The sequence below is a fragment of the Podarcis erhardii genome (assembly GCF_964252035.2).
Source record: "Podarcis erhardii genome assembly, chromosome: 4".
Taxonomy (NCBI): Eukaryota; Metazoa; Chordata; class Lepidosauria; order Squamata; family Lacertidae; genus Podarcis; species Podarcis erhardii.
Genome location: NC_138508.1, coordinates 10614044 through 10630486, shown reverse-complemented (window position 1 = coordinate 10630486; position 16443 = coordinate 10614044). Strand labels below are relative to the sequence as shown.

The 16443-nt window shown below is 44.5% G+C and overlaps 1 protein-coding gene across 2 annotated transcripts in view; it reads right to left on the bottom strand.

Moving 5' to 3' along the window:
• The window catches only part of MYO7A (myosin VIIA), a 152073-nt gene that overhangs the window by 36461 nt on the left and 99169 nt on the right, over positions 1 to 16443 (bottom strand). For both annotated transcript variants that reach the window (XM_081860001.1, XM_081860002.1), the window contains 9 exons: positions 13652 to 13861; positions 12502 to 12705; positions 11151 to 11327; positions 9812 to 9901; positions 8482 to 8609; positions 6957 to 7083; positions 5941 to 6060; positions 2413 to 2586; positions 80 to 307 (listed from right to left, as the gene is read on the bottom strand). In XM_081860001.1, the coding sequence (XP_081716127.1) occupies positions 80 to 307; positions 2413 to 2586; positions 5941 to 6060; positions 6957 to 7083; positions 8482 to 8609; positions 9812 to 9901; positions 11151 to 11327; positions 12502 to 12705; positions 13652 to 13861 (1458 nt within the window). The remainder of the gene's footprint in view (positions 1 to 79; positions 308 to 2412; positions 2587 to 5940; positions 6061 to 6956; positions 7084 to 8481; positions 8610 to 9811; positions 9902 to 11150; positions 11328 to 12501; positions 12706 to 13651; positions 13862 to 16443) is intronic.

Here is a 16443-nt window from a genome sequence, read left to right as displayed (position 1 = left end):
CCAACGTCCGTCCAAAATTCGTCCTAATAATTCATCTCAGCCCCGGTTTTTATGGGGGGAAATGTGCCCAGCTGCTTACCTTATCGCACCGGTATTCCCCAAACTTCACCCCTCTCACGATCTGTTGATAGATGAGGTTGGTCGCGACGTTGTCCTCGTTGGGATTGTGCCACGGCGTGAAGATCTCTTTCCTGAAGAAGAGCCTCCAGGGGGCATTGCGTTCCTGAGCCCCCTGCTCTTTGGCGTACTGCTCGCACTGAGATACGGCATCCATCACGTGGTCGCTGCCACTGCCGAGGGAAGAGACCTGGAAAGGGGAGAGGAAAACAGGTAAACGTTTGGCGCCCTCCCCTTCCAATAAGTGGTTGTGAGGCCTTAAAAAAACGGGGTTCAAGCCAGCCCAGCCCAGCAGTTCCACCGACCAAAAGCATTGCTTTTATCCCCTAATCCAGTGGTTCTCAACCTGTGGGTCCCCAGATGTTGTTGGACTACAACTCCCATCATCCCTGAGCTCTGGCCTTGATAGCTAGGGGTGATGGGGGTTGTAGTTCGGCAGCATCTGGGGACCCACAGGTTGAGAAGGCTGCCCTAATCGCTTCCAGCGGTTCGAGACCCGCAGGCGCTGCCTGGCTTTTAAAAAAATTAAAAAATTATTTAAAAATTTAAAAATTTAAAAAATTTAAAAACACCCCCCCAAAAAACCCATGGTGGGAATTCCTGGTCCTCAGTGCATCCCTGTTGCTGTGTGGGGAGGGCTGGCTTTAGGTTTGATGAGGCCCTAAGCTACTGAAGGTAATGGGGCCCTTTATATGTCCAGCTGTCCTTTGTCAACAACAAATTGCCGCTGTTTTTTGTGTGTTGGATATATGCTATATGGTAATTTAGGGTCCTAATAGGTATCGAAAACCATTTGCACATAATGAAATATGTATTTTATCAAAGTAATTGCTGAACTGAAATACAATTAAGAAGATTACTAAGCTCTAACCTAAAATTATTTTTTATTTGTAACAAACTGAATAATGCAAACATATTGGCATTTGGCAATAACAAAAGTTCCTTTAGAAACACAATTTCCAAAGACTCAGAAACTTGCTGTAACATGAAATAATCATAGGTGTAAATATATGATGCAAACTACTAATAATTATAAATAGCAGAATGTAGGCACCCTATATATAGAAATGAGCAAACCAGTGATATTTTAGGGAGCAGGCTAGCAGGTGGGGCCAATGACTCACATCATAGGAGCCTACACAACACAAAACACTGTTGCTGTATGTAGGTTTTATTTTATTTTTATCTTATATTTTGGAAATGTACATTCAGTTTTGCCCCCCTTTAATTTGGGGGGGGGGGCCAAGAGAGTGGGGTCCTGAGCTATAGCTTGTTTAGCTTATACATAAATCCGGCACTGTGTGTGGGGAGGGTTTGTCTATGGAGTCCTTTACAGTTTGGTCCTAGGCAGGGCCGGCCCACCCATGAGGCAACATGAGGCAACTGCCTCGGGCGGCAGGTTCCACGGGGCAGCAGATCCCAGTGTAGATCTTTATCCCCCTCCCTTCTTCCTCAAATAGATATTGACTCACACCCTTCTTGAGGAGGGGGCACCATTTTGTGGTTTGCCTCAGGTGTCAAAATGTCTTGGGCCGGCCCTGGTCCTAGGAATTATTATTCCTACTAACGTCATCGTAACAGTAGCAGCAGCAGCAGTTATCTTATGAATCTTCTTCAACATGAGTCTTACATAGAAGCAATGAAAAGTTGCTTTAAAAACATCACAAAAATAGCAACGAAGTTAAAAAGAAATTGTAAGAAAATAGGTTTATTTCCTTCTCAAGGAAGAAATTTAGTGAAGATATACCATATTAATTATTTTTCTAAATTTAAAGTTATGATTTGGGTTTTCTTTCTCCTATGATAGTGGATGGAAATTTTTTTATAATCTTTTTCCTGATTGTAATTTGTGTTTGTGTGTTTGTATGCACACACAAATTTCACACACATTTTGTATTTGCCAAGTAACGTGTACCAAAATGCATATACTAGGTTAAAAACATGCATAAAAACATAAATCATGCATTTTTATGAACACTTCACCCTAGCACATGCATTTTTATCACAAATTAGGAGAAAATGTAGGAGACCCGCATTGCAAAATTCAGAGAAGTGCAAATTTTCAAGGCTGGCTGTGTTTTGGTTCTTGTACTGCTTTGGAAAATGCAAAATATGTAGGTCCACCATTAAATGTGAAGTGGATTTCTCCCTCATCTCTGTAAACAAGAACAAACAGCTTGTGTTGGATGCTGGAGATTAGGGACCTAACTCCACGAATGCCACATTCCCTCTAAGATGGGTTTTGAAAGCAGCCTATTAAAAGCACACCTAGTTTCCCCTATACCTGCGGCCTACCTTGTCAAACAGAGCAATGTAAAGCGAGAATCCAAAGTGGTCCTTCAGGCTTATCTTGTCCGCCAAAGAGTTGCAGAGCTCTTTGGCTGTTGTCGCAGAGTCTGTCAACAAGGTCTTGGTTGTCCCATCCATGAACGTAACGGGCAGCATAATGGGCTTCTTAGATTTGGTTGCCTAGCAGAAGGAAGGAAAGCCATTAATTTTTTTTAAATTAAAAACATAATCTAAGACAACTGTAGATTGCAGGCTTCGGATTTTCGAACTAATGTAGGACCTCCAGTAAAATCTCCTCCCGTGCTTGGTATTGTAGCAGATATTTAATGTTCTACACAATACCTCAAGGACCGCCTCTTCCCATATGAACCTACCCGGACCCTGTGATCACCTTCTGAGGCCCTCCTTCATGTACCCCATCCTCAAGAGGTTCGGAGGGGGGCAACACGAGAACAGGGCCTTCTCTGCAGTGACTCCCTGTCTGTAGAATGCTCTCCCTAGGGATGTTCGCCCGGCGCCTTCATTATCCACTTTTGGGTGCCAGGCAAAAATGTTCCTTTTTAATTAGGCCTTTGGCTGATCCGATTTACATCCTATACCCTTTTAAAATGTTTTTTTTTGGGGGGGGGTTGCTTTTATTTTTATTAGGTATTGTGTGGTTTTATATCTTGATTTTATTCTGTGAACTACCCTGAGACCTCCGGGTATAGGGCGGTACAGTGGTACCTCAGATTACAGACCCTTAGGTTACAGACTCCGCTAACCCAGAAATAGTACCTTGGGTTAAGAACTTTGCTTAAGGATGAGAGCAGAAATCGTGCGGCGGCAGCGGGAGGCCCCATTAGCTAAAGTGGTACCTCAGGTTAAGAACATTTTCAGGTTAAGAACGGACCTCCAGAACAAATTAAGTTCTTCACCCAAGGTACCACTGTATATAAATTCAATAAATAAGAACGATAATACAGTCATACCTTGGGTTACAGATGCTTCAGGTTGTGTTTTTTTGGGTTACAGACACGCCAAAACCCGGAAGTACCGGAACGGGTTACTTCCGGGTTTCGGCAGTTGCGCAGAAGCGCTAAATCGTGCTTTGTGCGTGCGCAGAAGTGCCGAATCGCAACCTGCACATGCACAGACACAGTGCTGTGGGTTGCAAATGCTGTGGGTTGTGAACGTTCGTAACCCAAGCGTCCACTGTAATAAAAAACAGGATTAAAATGAGACTCCATAGGCACCACACGTTTAAGGCAGCATCATACCACTTTAAACAGTCATGGCATCACTCTAAAAGAAATTACTGGGAACTGTGGCTTGTTATGGGTGCACAGAGTTCTTTGGAAACCTCTATTCCCAGAGTTTCTTTTCCAGAGTTCAGATTATTAAACCAAGGCAGCCACTAGGTGGCGCATCGGAAGATGGCTGACAATAACATCTCTCTGACCCATACGAAGTAATTTGGAGGCTATGATGGAGGTAATTAGCCTCCTTAACCCCCCCAGGATTGTGGGGGGGGGACGGCCCTTGCCTGCTGTGCCCTATACCACCCCCGAATTTGTGGGGGTGGGGGCACTAGGCACAAAGCCCTCCTGTGGGATTCCGGCACTCCTGGACGCCGTCCCTGATCCGCGGTGCTAGTTGCAAGGATCTTCAAAAAAACCAATTTGGACAAGATAAATTGCACATACTTCAAGGAAAAAGGGGGAGTAAAGACTGCTGACAGAAGAGATCTCTGATAACAAGACAAGAATAAAATATGAGAAGATATGTCAAGATACGGTACGACAAATGACTGAGGGGTGAGGGAGGGAAACCTGCCTTTCCTTTTTTTATGTGATTAAACAAGAATCCCCTCCCCTAATGAGTCAGAAATTAAGGACTTAAGCTGTGGATTTAAGGCTGTGTGGAGATAAACTTTCGAACCAAAGCAATGTTTCAAGACGAAGCTGGAAAGCTAAGAGTTTTGGAATGACGCAGTTAAAAATGCCGTCGCCATTTTGGGAGGCATTGTTGGAGCTCTTGGGTCTGGGAGGAGAAAGAGAGAAATCAACTTCTCGGTGGGACTTAAGAGTGACAAATGCCTAATTTATGATGGAAAGAGCGATGTTATCTACAAAGGAGCAATATGGAAACCATCTGGACTTAGTTTGGAGGAACGGGAAATCCACACAGGATTATTATATTTGCTTATCGGCTTAAGGAGACTAACAGAAGAGATCGTAAAGGAAAAAGAGAAATTATATGAACAAGATATGATGTGGAAACACCAAGATAAGACTGGACAGAATTATGAACTTTGTCTGGACTGATTGGGACTGATTTGGACATTAACGCAGTAATAAGAAGATGATCTGAATCCCGATTTGGATCTTGAAGTATGGGTTCCCCCAACAAAATTTAAAAATTCGGCTTTGTAATTTGGAATTTATGCGATGTGATTTAATTTGATGTGATTGGCCAGTTAATAAAAAATATTTTTTTAAAAAAACAAAACAGATTGTTAAACCAATCCAGGAATTGTAGCTCTGCGATGGGAATAGGGGAGATTCACCTGGTGCCTTCATTATATATATTTTAGGTGCTAGGAGAAAACATTCCTTTGCAACCAGGCCATTGGCTGATTAATATTCTACGGCCTTTTAAATGTGTTTTTGGGAGGGGGTGGTTATAGTTTTGTTGTTTCGGTTACTGTGTTTTTATCTTGTATTTGTATTCTGTGAACTGCCCTGAGATCTTGTGATGAATAAAGGGCAGCCTATAAATTATAATAATGGTGGCGGTGATGATTCCCGGAAGCTGTAACAAACTACAGTTCCCAAGATTCTTTGGGGGAAGCTATGACTATTTAAGAGACATCATCTTGCCAACAAAGGTCCGTATAGTAAAAGCTATGGTTTTCCCAGTAGTGAAGTATGGAAGTGAGAGCTGGACCATAAAGAAGGCTGATCACCGAAGAATGGATGCTTTTGAATTATGGTGCTGGAGGAGACTCTTGAGAGTCCCATGGACTGCAAGAAGATCAAACCTCTCCATTCTGAAGGAAATCAGCCCTGAGTGCTCACTGGAAGGACAGATCCTGAAGCTGAGGCTCCAAGACTTTGGCCACCTCATGAGAAGAGAAGACTCCCTGGAAAAGACCCTGATGTTGGGAAAGATGGAGGGCACAAGGAGAAGGGGACGACAGAGGACGAGATGGTTGGACAGTGTTCTCGTAGCTACCAGCATGAGTTTGACCAAACTGCGGGAGGCAGTGGAAGACAGGAGGGCCTGGCGTGCTCTGGTCCATGGGGTAACAAAGAGTCAAACACGACTAAACGACAAAAAGACAACAACAACAAATGACTGTTTAAAGTGGTACAAGACTGCTTTATATGTATAATGCAGATGGGGCCCTAAAGAACCACAAAGGTTCTGGAAATATTAACTTTCTGATGTTTGTCCCCTCAAGAGTGCTTTTGTGTTCACAGAGGAAAACATCACCTTACAGATTATATTGGGCTCTTACAATATAGTTCACGTAAATCAAGCACTTTTTACCTGAAGTTCCAGCCAACTTGGCGGCTGAGTTCTTGTCCCATTGGCAAACGTCCTTCTGAGCCTCTCTTCACAATATGGAGCATAACCTGGAGGCCCTCCATTGATGAAGTTCCTTAAATACTGTACGCCAAGACAAAATACGGCAATGAGAACTTCCACATGGCTTTCAAACATTCAAAAACACAGTTGGCAGCACCATGTTTTTAAAAATTAGGTTTTTGATTTCATGCTTCCGATTTCCTGTCCAACATTTGATTCCTGCCTGCACCCCCCAATTTTTATTTTTGGAATGGTTGCAAATATGTGTTTCTGCTCTCAGGTGGAATGTACAGAACAACCAGTCCTCCTACTTAAGTACAAATAAAAAAATCAAGAAAGAAGTTACAACTTACCCCCCAAAAAAGATTCCCCAGTAAGGATAGTTAGGTACGTATCACAACCATTCAAAACATCCCTCCATTCCGCAAAATAAATAAATAAAACAGGGAGGTGGCTTTGCATCATAGCAATTTTAGAAAAAGTTAAAAGCGCCAAAACGTTCCTGAAAACCTAATATGAGAAGTGGACTTTCCCAGTTACACAATTCCTTTTTGTTTTTAAGTAGTCTTATTGAATTTCATTTATTTGGTTTTTCAGATTACAATTTTACAGTCAAATGTTGAACATAAATCATAAAAACAAGATTCCAAGGAATCTCCTGGACTTCCATCCTCCCCTTTGTGGGTCCTATTATTAATCATTTCCTCCTGCATCTTTTACCCAAATCTTATACCTCTGCGTTGTATCCAGAATTCACCATAAAACTACAAATGATATTCCAATCCTACTAACAATTTTAACTGTTTGCAATGGCCTTACAAAGATAAGTTATAAATTTCCCCCCATTCCTTATTAAAATTTTGGTTTTCCTGATTTCTGATTCTTCCAGTCGTTTTTGCCATTTCGGCATAGTCCATCAACTTCACCTGCCATTCTTCTCTGGTAGAACAACAATTCCAACCAAGATTCAACATTACCTTGACAAACTTTTCTGAAGGGGCGAAGCAGCCCACACACAAGGAGACAAGGATCCACCCTCGGGCATGGCTGCTTTTGGAAGGGTTCTGGGTCAGCTGTTTGCAGATCTGGCAATAAATTTCATCCCTGCCGGAGGAAGAGCAGGAAGTTTGGAACATAACTCTCAAGTTCCCCCACGGACAGAATCCATTTGCAAGCGCTAAGGAGAAGTGCTTCTTGCAGACAGGCTTGTGCACAGGTGGAAACAATGGACAGAGCATCTCTTGGCTCAGCCGTCCCCATCTTGCAATACCCATCAACCTTGTCCATTCGCTGTGCTGACTGGGGCTGATGGGAGTTAAAGTTCAGGAGCATCTGGAGGGCACCGGGTTGGAGAAAGCTAACTTGGTAGGATCAAATACAGAAAACCCCCACAGAAGTTGCAGAAGAACAGGGCACGAAAGTCTCTTTTTGGAGATCCCAGTTGGGATAGTGTATAAGATACTTTAAGAGACGGACAAATCTGCCAATTTTTCCAATCTATACTTCTCCACATTTCTGCATCAGTTTAAGGTTTTTATTTTTAAAGTCCTTATGAATTTTGGTGCAAGTTTCTAATAATATATGCATTTTTGATAGCAATCCCTTCACATTTTTAAGGTTACTTCCCAGCAATGTTTATTTTTAAACACACACACACACACACACACACACACACACACCCTATCATCCATCTATCTATATCTATCTATCATCTATCTATCTATCTATCTATCTATCTATCTATCTATCTATCTATCTCTATCTATCTATTTATCTATCTATCTCTATCATCTATCTATCTATCTATCTATCTATCTATCTATCTATCTATATCTATCATCTATATCTATCTATCTATCTATCTATCATCTATCTATCTATCTATCTATCTATCTAATCATCTATATCTATCATTTCTCTCTCTCTCCATCAACTATATCTATCATCTATCTATCAATCATCTCTCTCTCTCTCTCATCTATCTATGCATTCATACACATTATTTGCTTGGAGGAGGACTGCATCACAAAATTTGGATAAATAGGAAATTTTGAAGGCTAGCTGTGTTTCAGATCACAGTTTGATTCAGAAAGTGTGAATCCTCATGAAAAATTTATCAGCATTGCAGTGCAAATTATTCCTAACATTTGCATATGCAATTTTGCCTAATATACACATATTAGCAAAGCCATTTTCTGTCATATAATGCATTTTTTGTATGTCATTTTCTGTCATATAATGCATTTTTAGGCACTCTTTACCTCCATCTGCACATCTTTGCACACATTACATTGTGGGGAAACTGCTTTGCAATATTTGGAAACGTGCAAATTTCAAAGGCCGTCTGTTTCAGTTTGCATATTGTTTCGGAAAGTGTGAATTACGAAGTTTCTCCTTTAAATGCAAACTGAATCTAATTCTTCCTCCTTATCCCTAGAGAAGGCCCGTGACCATTTTAATGCCCATACAGAATGTTTCTTCTTTTTCATACTAATATCTAACCTTAATGCTGGCCTGAGGATGCCATTACCAATAATGAAATGGAGCTTTTCCAAATTTGAGGTAGGCCGGTCCTCTAGCATGCTGTTGCCTTGGACAGTGGACTCACCATCGTGAAGACGCTTGGTCACCTAACAAAACAGAGGGAGGGAAGGAGTTAACCTGTGAGATGTGTGAACGAGGCATCATCCCCCCCTCCTCCCTAACTCCCGCCCACATATAGACTGAGGGGTAGGGACCTTGACAACCTAGCTCTGCTCTAATACGCAGCCAGGACATTGCTGAGGCAATTGGATGCTTGATCTCAGCTGCAGGAGCACTCTCCGTGGTCCTGAAACCACCCCTTGTCCTCTCTCCAAGGTGCTGATTTCTGCATAGTCTTGCATAGTTATCTCCCGCTTGGACTACTGCAATGCGCTCTACATGGGGCTACCTTTGAAGGTGACCCGGAAACTGCAATTAATCCAGAATGCGGCAGCTAGACTGGTGACTGGGTGGCGGCCGCCGAGACCACATAACACCGGTCCTGAAAGACCTATATTGGCTCCCAGTACATTTCTGAGCACAATTCAAAGTGTCGGTGCTGACCTTGAAAGCCCTAAATGGCCTCGGCCCAGTAGACCAGAAGGAATGTCTCCACCCCCATCGTTCTGCCCGGACGCTGAGGTCCAGCGCCAAGAGCCTTCTCGCGGTTCCCTCATTGCGAGAAGCCAAGTTACAGGGAACCAGGCAGAGGGCCTTCTCGGTAGTGGCGCATTGAGCACATAGAGCGCATTGCAGTAGTCCAAGAGAGAGATAACTAGAGCATGCACCACTCCTGTGAGACAGTCTGAGGGCAGGTAGGGTCTCATCCTGCATACCAGATGGAGCTAGTAGACAGCTGCCCCAGACACAGAATTGACCTGCGCCTCCAAGAACAGCTGTGAGTCCAGATTGACTCCCAGGCTGCGCACCTGGTCCTTCAGGGGCACAGTTACCCCATTCAGGACTAGGGAGTCCCCCACACCCACCTGCCTCCTGTCCCCCCAAAACAGTAATTCTGTCTTGTCAGGATTCAACCTCTATCTGTTAGCCGCCACCCATCCTCCAACCGCCTCCAGACACTCACACAGGACCTTCACCGCCTTCACTGGTTCAGATTTGAAAGAGAGGTAGAGCTGGGTATCATCCGCATACTGATGAACACCCAGCCTGTATCCAAGTGGCATCCCTGGGTATGCGCTGATAGGCCTTGCCAGGGCATTGGGAGCCACGGCAGCTGACCAAGGGGTCCAGATGTTGGACTGCTAACAGAGAACTCATGCTTTCCATGCTGCAAATAACTTTTGCTCACCTCTTCAGTGAGCTTGGATTTCTTCTTGAGGGTCAAGGAGACCAGCTTGTGCCGCACGCTGTTCTTCTTGTGGCTGTCTATGTGAGCGCTCTGCAAAGGCAAGAGGAACAGTCTTATTTCATAGAACTGTAAAGCTGGAAGTGACCTCAAGGGTCATTTAGACCAACCCCCTAGAAATGCAGGAAACTTTTGCCCAACGTGGGGCTGAAACTCACAGCCCTGAGATGACGAGTCCCACGCTCTGCCAACTGAGCTCGAGAGAACTGATTCCATGTGCATAATGCAGTGCTGTGCATGGGTTTGGGAGGTCTGGGTTCGGATTATGCCAACCCTGCAGGGCAGCTGGCACTCCCGTTTTGCAAATTTGGGAAAGTGAGGCTCCAAAAAGTGATTTCTCCCCAAGTCATTTAAGAAGTCTTGCATAGCGCACTGAGATGAGCCTCACCTCCCTGGGCAGTACAATGAGAACACCATGTGCCTCTCAGGTTTACCATGAGATAGGACCAGATAAGAAAAATCCAGTGCTTTCAATTTTTAAACTGCAGTGCCTTATAAATGTGCCAATAATAGCTTCATGGGTTTCTCTTTGGATGTGAGATTAGCACCAAAAAAGGAGAAAAGGCTCTCAATATTATGTCTGTAGAGTGCATCACAACCAGAACGTCAAAGTGCATTAAAAGGTAAAGGGACCCCTGACCATTAGGTCAAGTCGTGACCGACTCTGGGGTTGCGGCGCTCATCTCGCTTTACAGCTTCCGGGTCATGTGGCCAGCATGACTAAGCCACTTCTGGAGAACCAGAGCAGCGCACAGAAATGCCGTTTACCCTCCCTATTTATCTACTTGCACTTTGACGTGCTTTCGAACTGCTAGGTGGGCAGGAGCAGGGACCAAGCAACAGGAGCTCACCCCGTTGCGGGGATTCGAACCGCCGACCTTCTGATCGGCAAGTCCTAGGCTCTGTGGTTTAACCAACAGCGCCACCCGTGTCCCTGTGCATTAAAAGGTAAAGGGACCCCTGACCATTAGGTCCAGTCGTGACCGACTCTGGGGTTGCAGCGCTCATCTCGCTTTATTGGCCGAGGGAACAGCAACAACAACAACTTTATTATTTATACCTCACCCATACAAAAGACCACCATAGAAAGAATCAGCAAAATGAAATTCAACCTTAGATAAAAACTGAGATCTCAACTTGCATTTTGTGAACTAAATTCTCACTGACTACAGCAGAGAGTCTTGTGGCTCCTTAAATTCTAATAGGTTGGTTTTTATTCATTTAACTCCTCCTTTATACCATCCACTGGTATTAAACACATTTCTGCTACCCTGCCTCTTACCTCTGCTTCGCCTTGTAGAGCTTGAAGTTCTTTTTTGTATGTCTTCTTCCCCAGGGTCTCATAAATTTTGGTCATCACTGGGATTTTCTCGCTGCCATCGCTCATTGCTGTGTGGTATTTGGGCTCAGGAAGGTCACCCATGAAGCGAAGAATCGTAATCCACACCGCAAGGGCTGCCTGTTGTTTTTAAAAAAGAACCGTAATCATCAATTTGTCAGTTATCCTTGCTGGGGCCAGAAGAGGCAGATCTCCAAATGGATCACCAAGGATTCTGACTTCCATACTTTCTTCAACAACAGCCTTTCCCCTCCCTTCTAAATTAGACTGCTGAAATCAATCAATCGTTTTATTTGTACGCCCCCTTTCCAACGTTAGAACTGTGCTGAAAGCAGCTTGCAAAATATCAAAAAGTTATGTGACTAAAAAAATGACAAAAGTACTCACGAGCAGTAAACAAAATTTCAAGAAGTACACAACCAAATTGAACAAGTCCCACATAAATCATAAGATCAAAGATAAAGGTACAAAAATTTACCGTTTTTTTTTTTTTTACTCTATAGGACGCACTTTTCCCCCTCCAAAAATTAAGGGGAAATGTGTGTGCGTCCTATAGAGCGAATGCAGGCTCCTTGGCTTCAGTGATAGCAACGCAAAGTCTCCGAAGCGCAGGGGGAGCGCTCCCGCCGCGCTCCGAAGGCTTCGCGTTGCTTTCACTGAACCCTGTAGAGCGAGAGGGGTCGGTGCTCTCCCGGCTTCAGCAAAAGAAACCTGAAGCCTGCGGAGCGCAGCGCGAGTTCCCGCTGCGCTCCGCAGGCTTCGGGTTCCTTTCACTGAAGCCTGGATAGCAAGGCTCTCCTGGCTTCAGCAGAGAGGGAGAGCTGTGCAGTGCCCCTTCAGCAAAGTGGGAGGAGAAATGTAAGGGGCTCCGTTTCTCCTGTCACTTCGCTGAAGGGGTGCTGAGCAGAGAGGGGGAGATTTTTTTTTTCTTGTTCTCCCCCTCTAAAACAAGGTGCGTCCTATGGTCCGGTGCATCCTATAGAGCGAAAAATATGGTAACAGCAACAACGCCCCTTTACAACGCCCTCCCAGGCCAATATTCTGTTCAGCAGTCTCAGATTTTGTAGTTGGAGTCAGTCCAGGCCGTGTCCTCTAGATGGAAAAAAGGCCTGCAAGGCAGGGAGCAGGTCTTTCAGGACTCACAGCCAAGGTGAAGAAAGCTTGCGGGGAAAACCAGGAGTGGACAAAATCAGGTAAGATTCCCAGGGCCAGTTCACACAACCACTACTGGTTTCAGAGGGCTAGTTAACACAACCATTACTGCTCTTCTCCAGAGCTGTTCACACAGACTCACCAGCTGGTCTCCCTCATCCTCGTGGTACAGGAGCGGCTGCTTGAGGGGCCGGCGTATGTATGTTTGTGTGGTCGTGCCCTGGAAGTACGTAGCGGCAAACTTGGCGAATTTGTACTCTGAGAGGTCCTCTTCCTCCTCCTCTGGCAAGGGCAAGGCTGTTTCAAGGTCGTCTTCCTCCAACTCTTTTTGTGCCCTCTCGAGATCCTGGGGAGGGAACCAGCAGAGATTTAACATGGTTCAGTCTGGGTCAGGGGCACCAGGTCTTGGGAGATGAACCCTTTTGGGCCCCCTGAATAATTTGGGTGTGTGGGCTGGGCCCCTCCAAGGTCCAAAAAGCATGGAGGCGAATCGTGGAGCCAAACGAAGGAGGAGAAAGAGGAGGAGCTGCTGGCCATTGAAGCCATGTGGCCACCAGCTCTTCCCGACGTCGGGACATCCCACACACGATGTTGGCTCTCCCCACTTCCCACAAATCACCATCAACTCTGGATGGCTTTTGGGCTGGAAGAAGATGCTTCCTAAGCTTACTGTATTTTTCCGTGTATAAGACGCCCCCATGTATAAGACGCCAACTATTTTGGGGGACTCAAATTTAAGAAAATGGAGGGGAGATGGCACAGTGTTATTGAGCTTTTTTGCGGAGGATTGCCCAGAGTTGTTGAACTTTTTTGTGGAGCTTTTTTTAGGGGGGATTGCTGAAATCGCTCACCCAGATGGATCACTAAATCCACCTCCCGTCTGTCCCATCGCTGGCACAAGCTGCCAGTCACCCGCACAGCTGCCGGAGCGCCAGCCAATCAGCACCACCCACTGACGCAGCAACCAATAAAATGCACAATAGCCACTGACAGCCTCAGCAGCAACCAATCAAAGGCCAACCATATGCGCTACCCATGTATAAGACGACCCCCACTTCTTAGCAGGATTTTTAAAGGAAAAAGCATAGTTTATACACGAAAAAGTACGGTAATTTGATACATTGCTTCTCTAAACCAGCATCGCCCCAACTTGGCGCTGGATCGGGAAGATGGCAATTGTAGTCCCAAACATCTGGAGGGCACCAAGTTGGGGAAGCTGCTTCCTAAACATGCTAGCAGAGCCGTGATATGGAGTGCGGGGTGTGTGTGTGTTAATGTCTCCTTCCAGTTACCTCAAACCCATTGGGGGCCTGCCCTTCTTGGCCAGGAAAAGACGACGTGGTTCCCAGGAAGCCAAACATTTTGTCCACCATGTCGGAGTCATTGACGGGTTCGTTCCGGGCCTTTTCCATTTTCTGCAAGAGTTCCTTCTTGCGCCGGGCTTCTTCTTTTTCCTTTACTTCCCTTTCTGCGTCTTCCCGAGCCAGCTGGGCCAGGCGTATCTAAGAGAGAGCTGTGGCAATGAGTAACCACGATCCGAGAGGCACAGGGGCGCCAGGCAAAAGATTTTGCTCAGTCGTCGCAACACAAAATCCCGGGGCCACCATTTCTTGCCAAGAGACAATGGTCTAGGCAAATCAATGGCACCACCATTGGAAACAGCAGCAATTACCAACAGTAGAAGAATGGCGACAGAAGGTAATGGAATATGCAGAAATAGCCAAACTAACGGGGCAATTCGACAGCAGGGCGAGGGAACATTTCAAAAAGAATGGGGAAAATGTGTGTTGTATCTAGGAAAGATAAGATGAAATAGTAAAACCAGCAGAATTGGAAACAAACCTCATAACAGGAAAGATTAAGAAAAGTGATGGATAATGAAATGTATAAGCAAAATGTATAAGGAAACTAATATAACTAACAGTAGTGGTAAATGAATACAGACAGACAAGAACTGTATAAACATGAGGACTTATTTGTTTATGGATACACTAAATATGGAAAATAACAATAAATAAAATGAAATGCAATAAAATTATATGTGATATAAAAAACCAGAAGAAGGAAAGAGGGAAGTCAGCTCTGAAGAGCAAGTATAAATGTAATATGTAATACAATATGTGTATGTGGAGTATCTAATTGAAAAACTAATAAAGATTATTTGAAAAATAAATAAATTACCACTTACATTAAAATAAATTTTAAAATAGCTTAAAAAATGAAGAGGGGGCATATCTCCTACTATATCTGAATGGACTGAAAAAATTTGGACCAAAGTAAATATGATTAAGCTAGCTTACTACAAAGAATAATACAAATCAGCCTAACAGAACTATAGAAAATCGGGTGGTTTTCTTGTACTGCTTTGGAATAAGAATTCCAAGCTTATGCTTCTTTCAACCTCCTATAACAGTATTTCTTCATGCTCTTTATATTTGGTGTATTTTGTTTATTGATAAAAATAGAGATGAAGAAATCTCAAAGCAGTTTGCAGTATGGAAAATGGAAAACACCATTTAAAGCAGTGAAACCAAATTGCAGACAACAGGGCAGAAGGGTCCAGTGCTACTGATTAAGGAAGGTTTTGGCAAACCTGATATTTTATTAAGTTGAGAGGGAAACCTGGTGCTCTCTAGAAGCAGTTGGATTCCAACTCCCATATGCATTAGCCAGCATGACCAGTGGTTAGGGATGAAGGGCCCTGGAATCCAGAAACATCTGGAGGGTCACAGAATCACACAACCGCCCATGCCTCCAGAATGACCCTTGTACCATTTTGTAAAGAAAACTTCAATACCCAAGTAGTAAGCAATAAAAATGTGCTTTCTTCACTAGTGTACACACACACACACACACACACACACACACATTTCAGACTGGCACGAATCCACCATCTATATCTTTGCTGCCCTATCAGAATGTTTGTTGGTTTTTATTGTTTCTTCTTCCATTCTTTTTTTAAAAAATTATTTATATATATATATATATAGTATATTTGTGTAACTTTCATTATACATTAACAAATGAGCCCCATATTTTCTCTGGCCTAGATATAATAGCTCTATTCAAAGTACCCCCAAATTATCTTTGACCGAGAAGAGGTGAGACCAATCTCTCAAAAGGGGTATATGATTATTGTAAGTTTGGGAAACACTCGTATAAGCTATTTCAAGTTATGGGTTGCATTTATTTCCCCCCTCCAAGATGCTCAAGGTGTTGAACATGGTTCTCCTGTTCCTCCATTTACCCACACAACAACCCTGCAAAGTAGGTTAGGCTGAGAAGGCGTGACCGTCCCAAAGGCCACCCAGCGAGCTTTGTTCACGCCCGAGCAGGGATTTGAACCCTGGTCTCTGAGGTCCTAGGGACGCGGGTGGTGCTGTGGGTTAAACCACAGAGCCTAGGGCTTGCCAATCAGAAGGATGGCAGTTCGAATCTCCTCAACGGGATGAGCTCCCGTTGCTCGGTTCCTGCTCCTGCCGACCTAGCAGTTCGAAAGCATGCCAGTACAAGTAGATAAATAGGTACCACTCCAGCAGGAAGGTAAACGGCGTTTCCGTGTGCTGCTCTGGTTCGCCAGAAGCGGCTTAGTCCTGCTGGCCACATGACCCGGAAGCTGTACGCCGGCTCCCTCTGCCAGTAAAGCGAGATGAGCGCCGCAACCCCAGAGTCGGTCCCTTTGCCCTTTACTCTGAGGTCCTAGTCCAAGACTCTAACCCCTACACCACCTTGGAAGCCCTCAATGTATTCCGGAGAGCCAGTGTGGTGTAGTGGTTAAGAGCAGTAGTCTCGTAATCTGGGAAACCGGGTTCGCGTCTCCGCTCCTCCACATGCAGCTGCTGGGTGACATTGGGCCAGTCACACTACTTTGAAGTCTCTCAGCCCCACTCACCTGACAGAGTGTTTGTGGTGGGGGAGGAAGGGAAAGGAGAATGTTAGCCGCTTTGAGACTCCTTAAAGGGAGTGAAAGGCAGGATATCAAATCCAAACTCTTCTTCCAGTCCCAAGTTCTTAAGGGCTGTGTCAACTAATATGAGACCTAGGGACACCCAGGAATGGTGGATTCTGCGCCATAAAAGAAAGG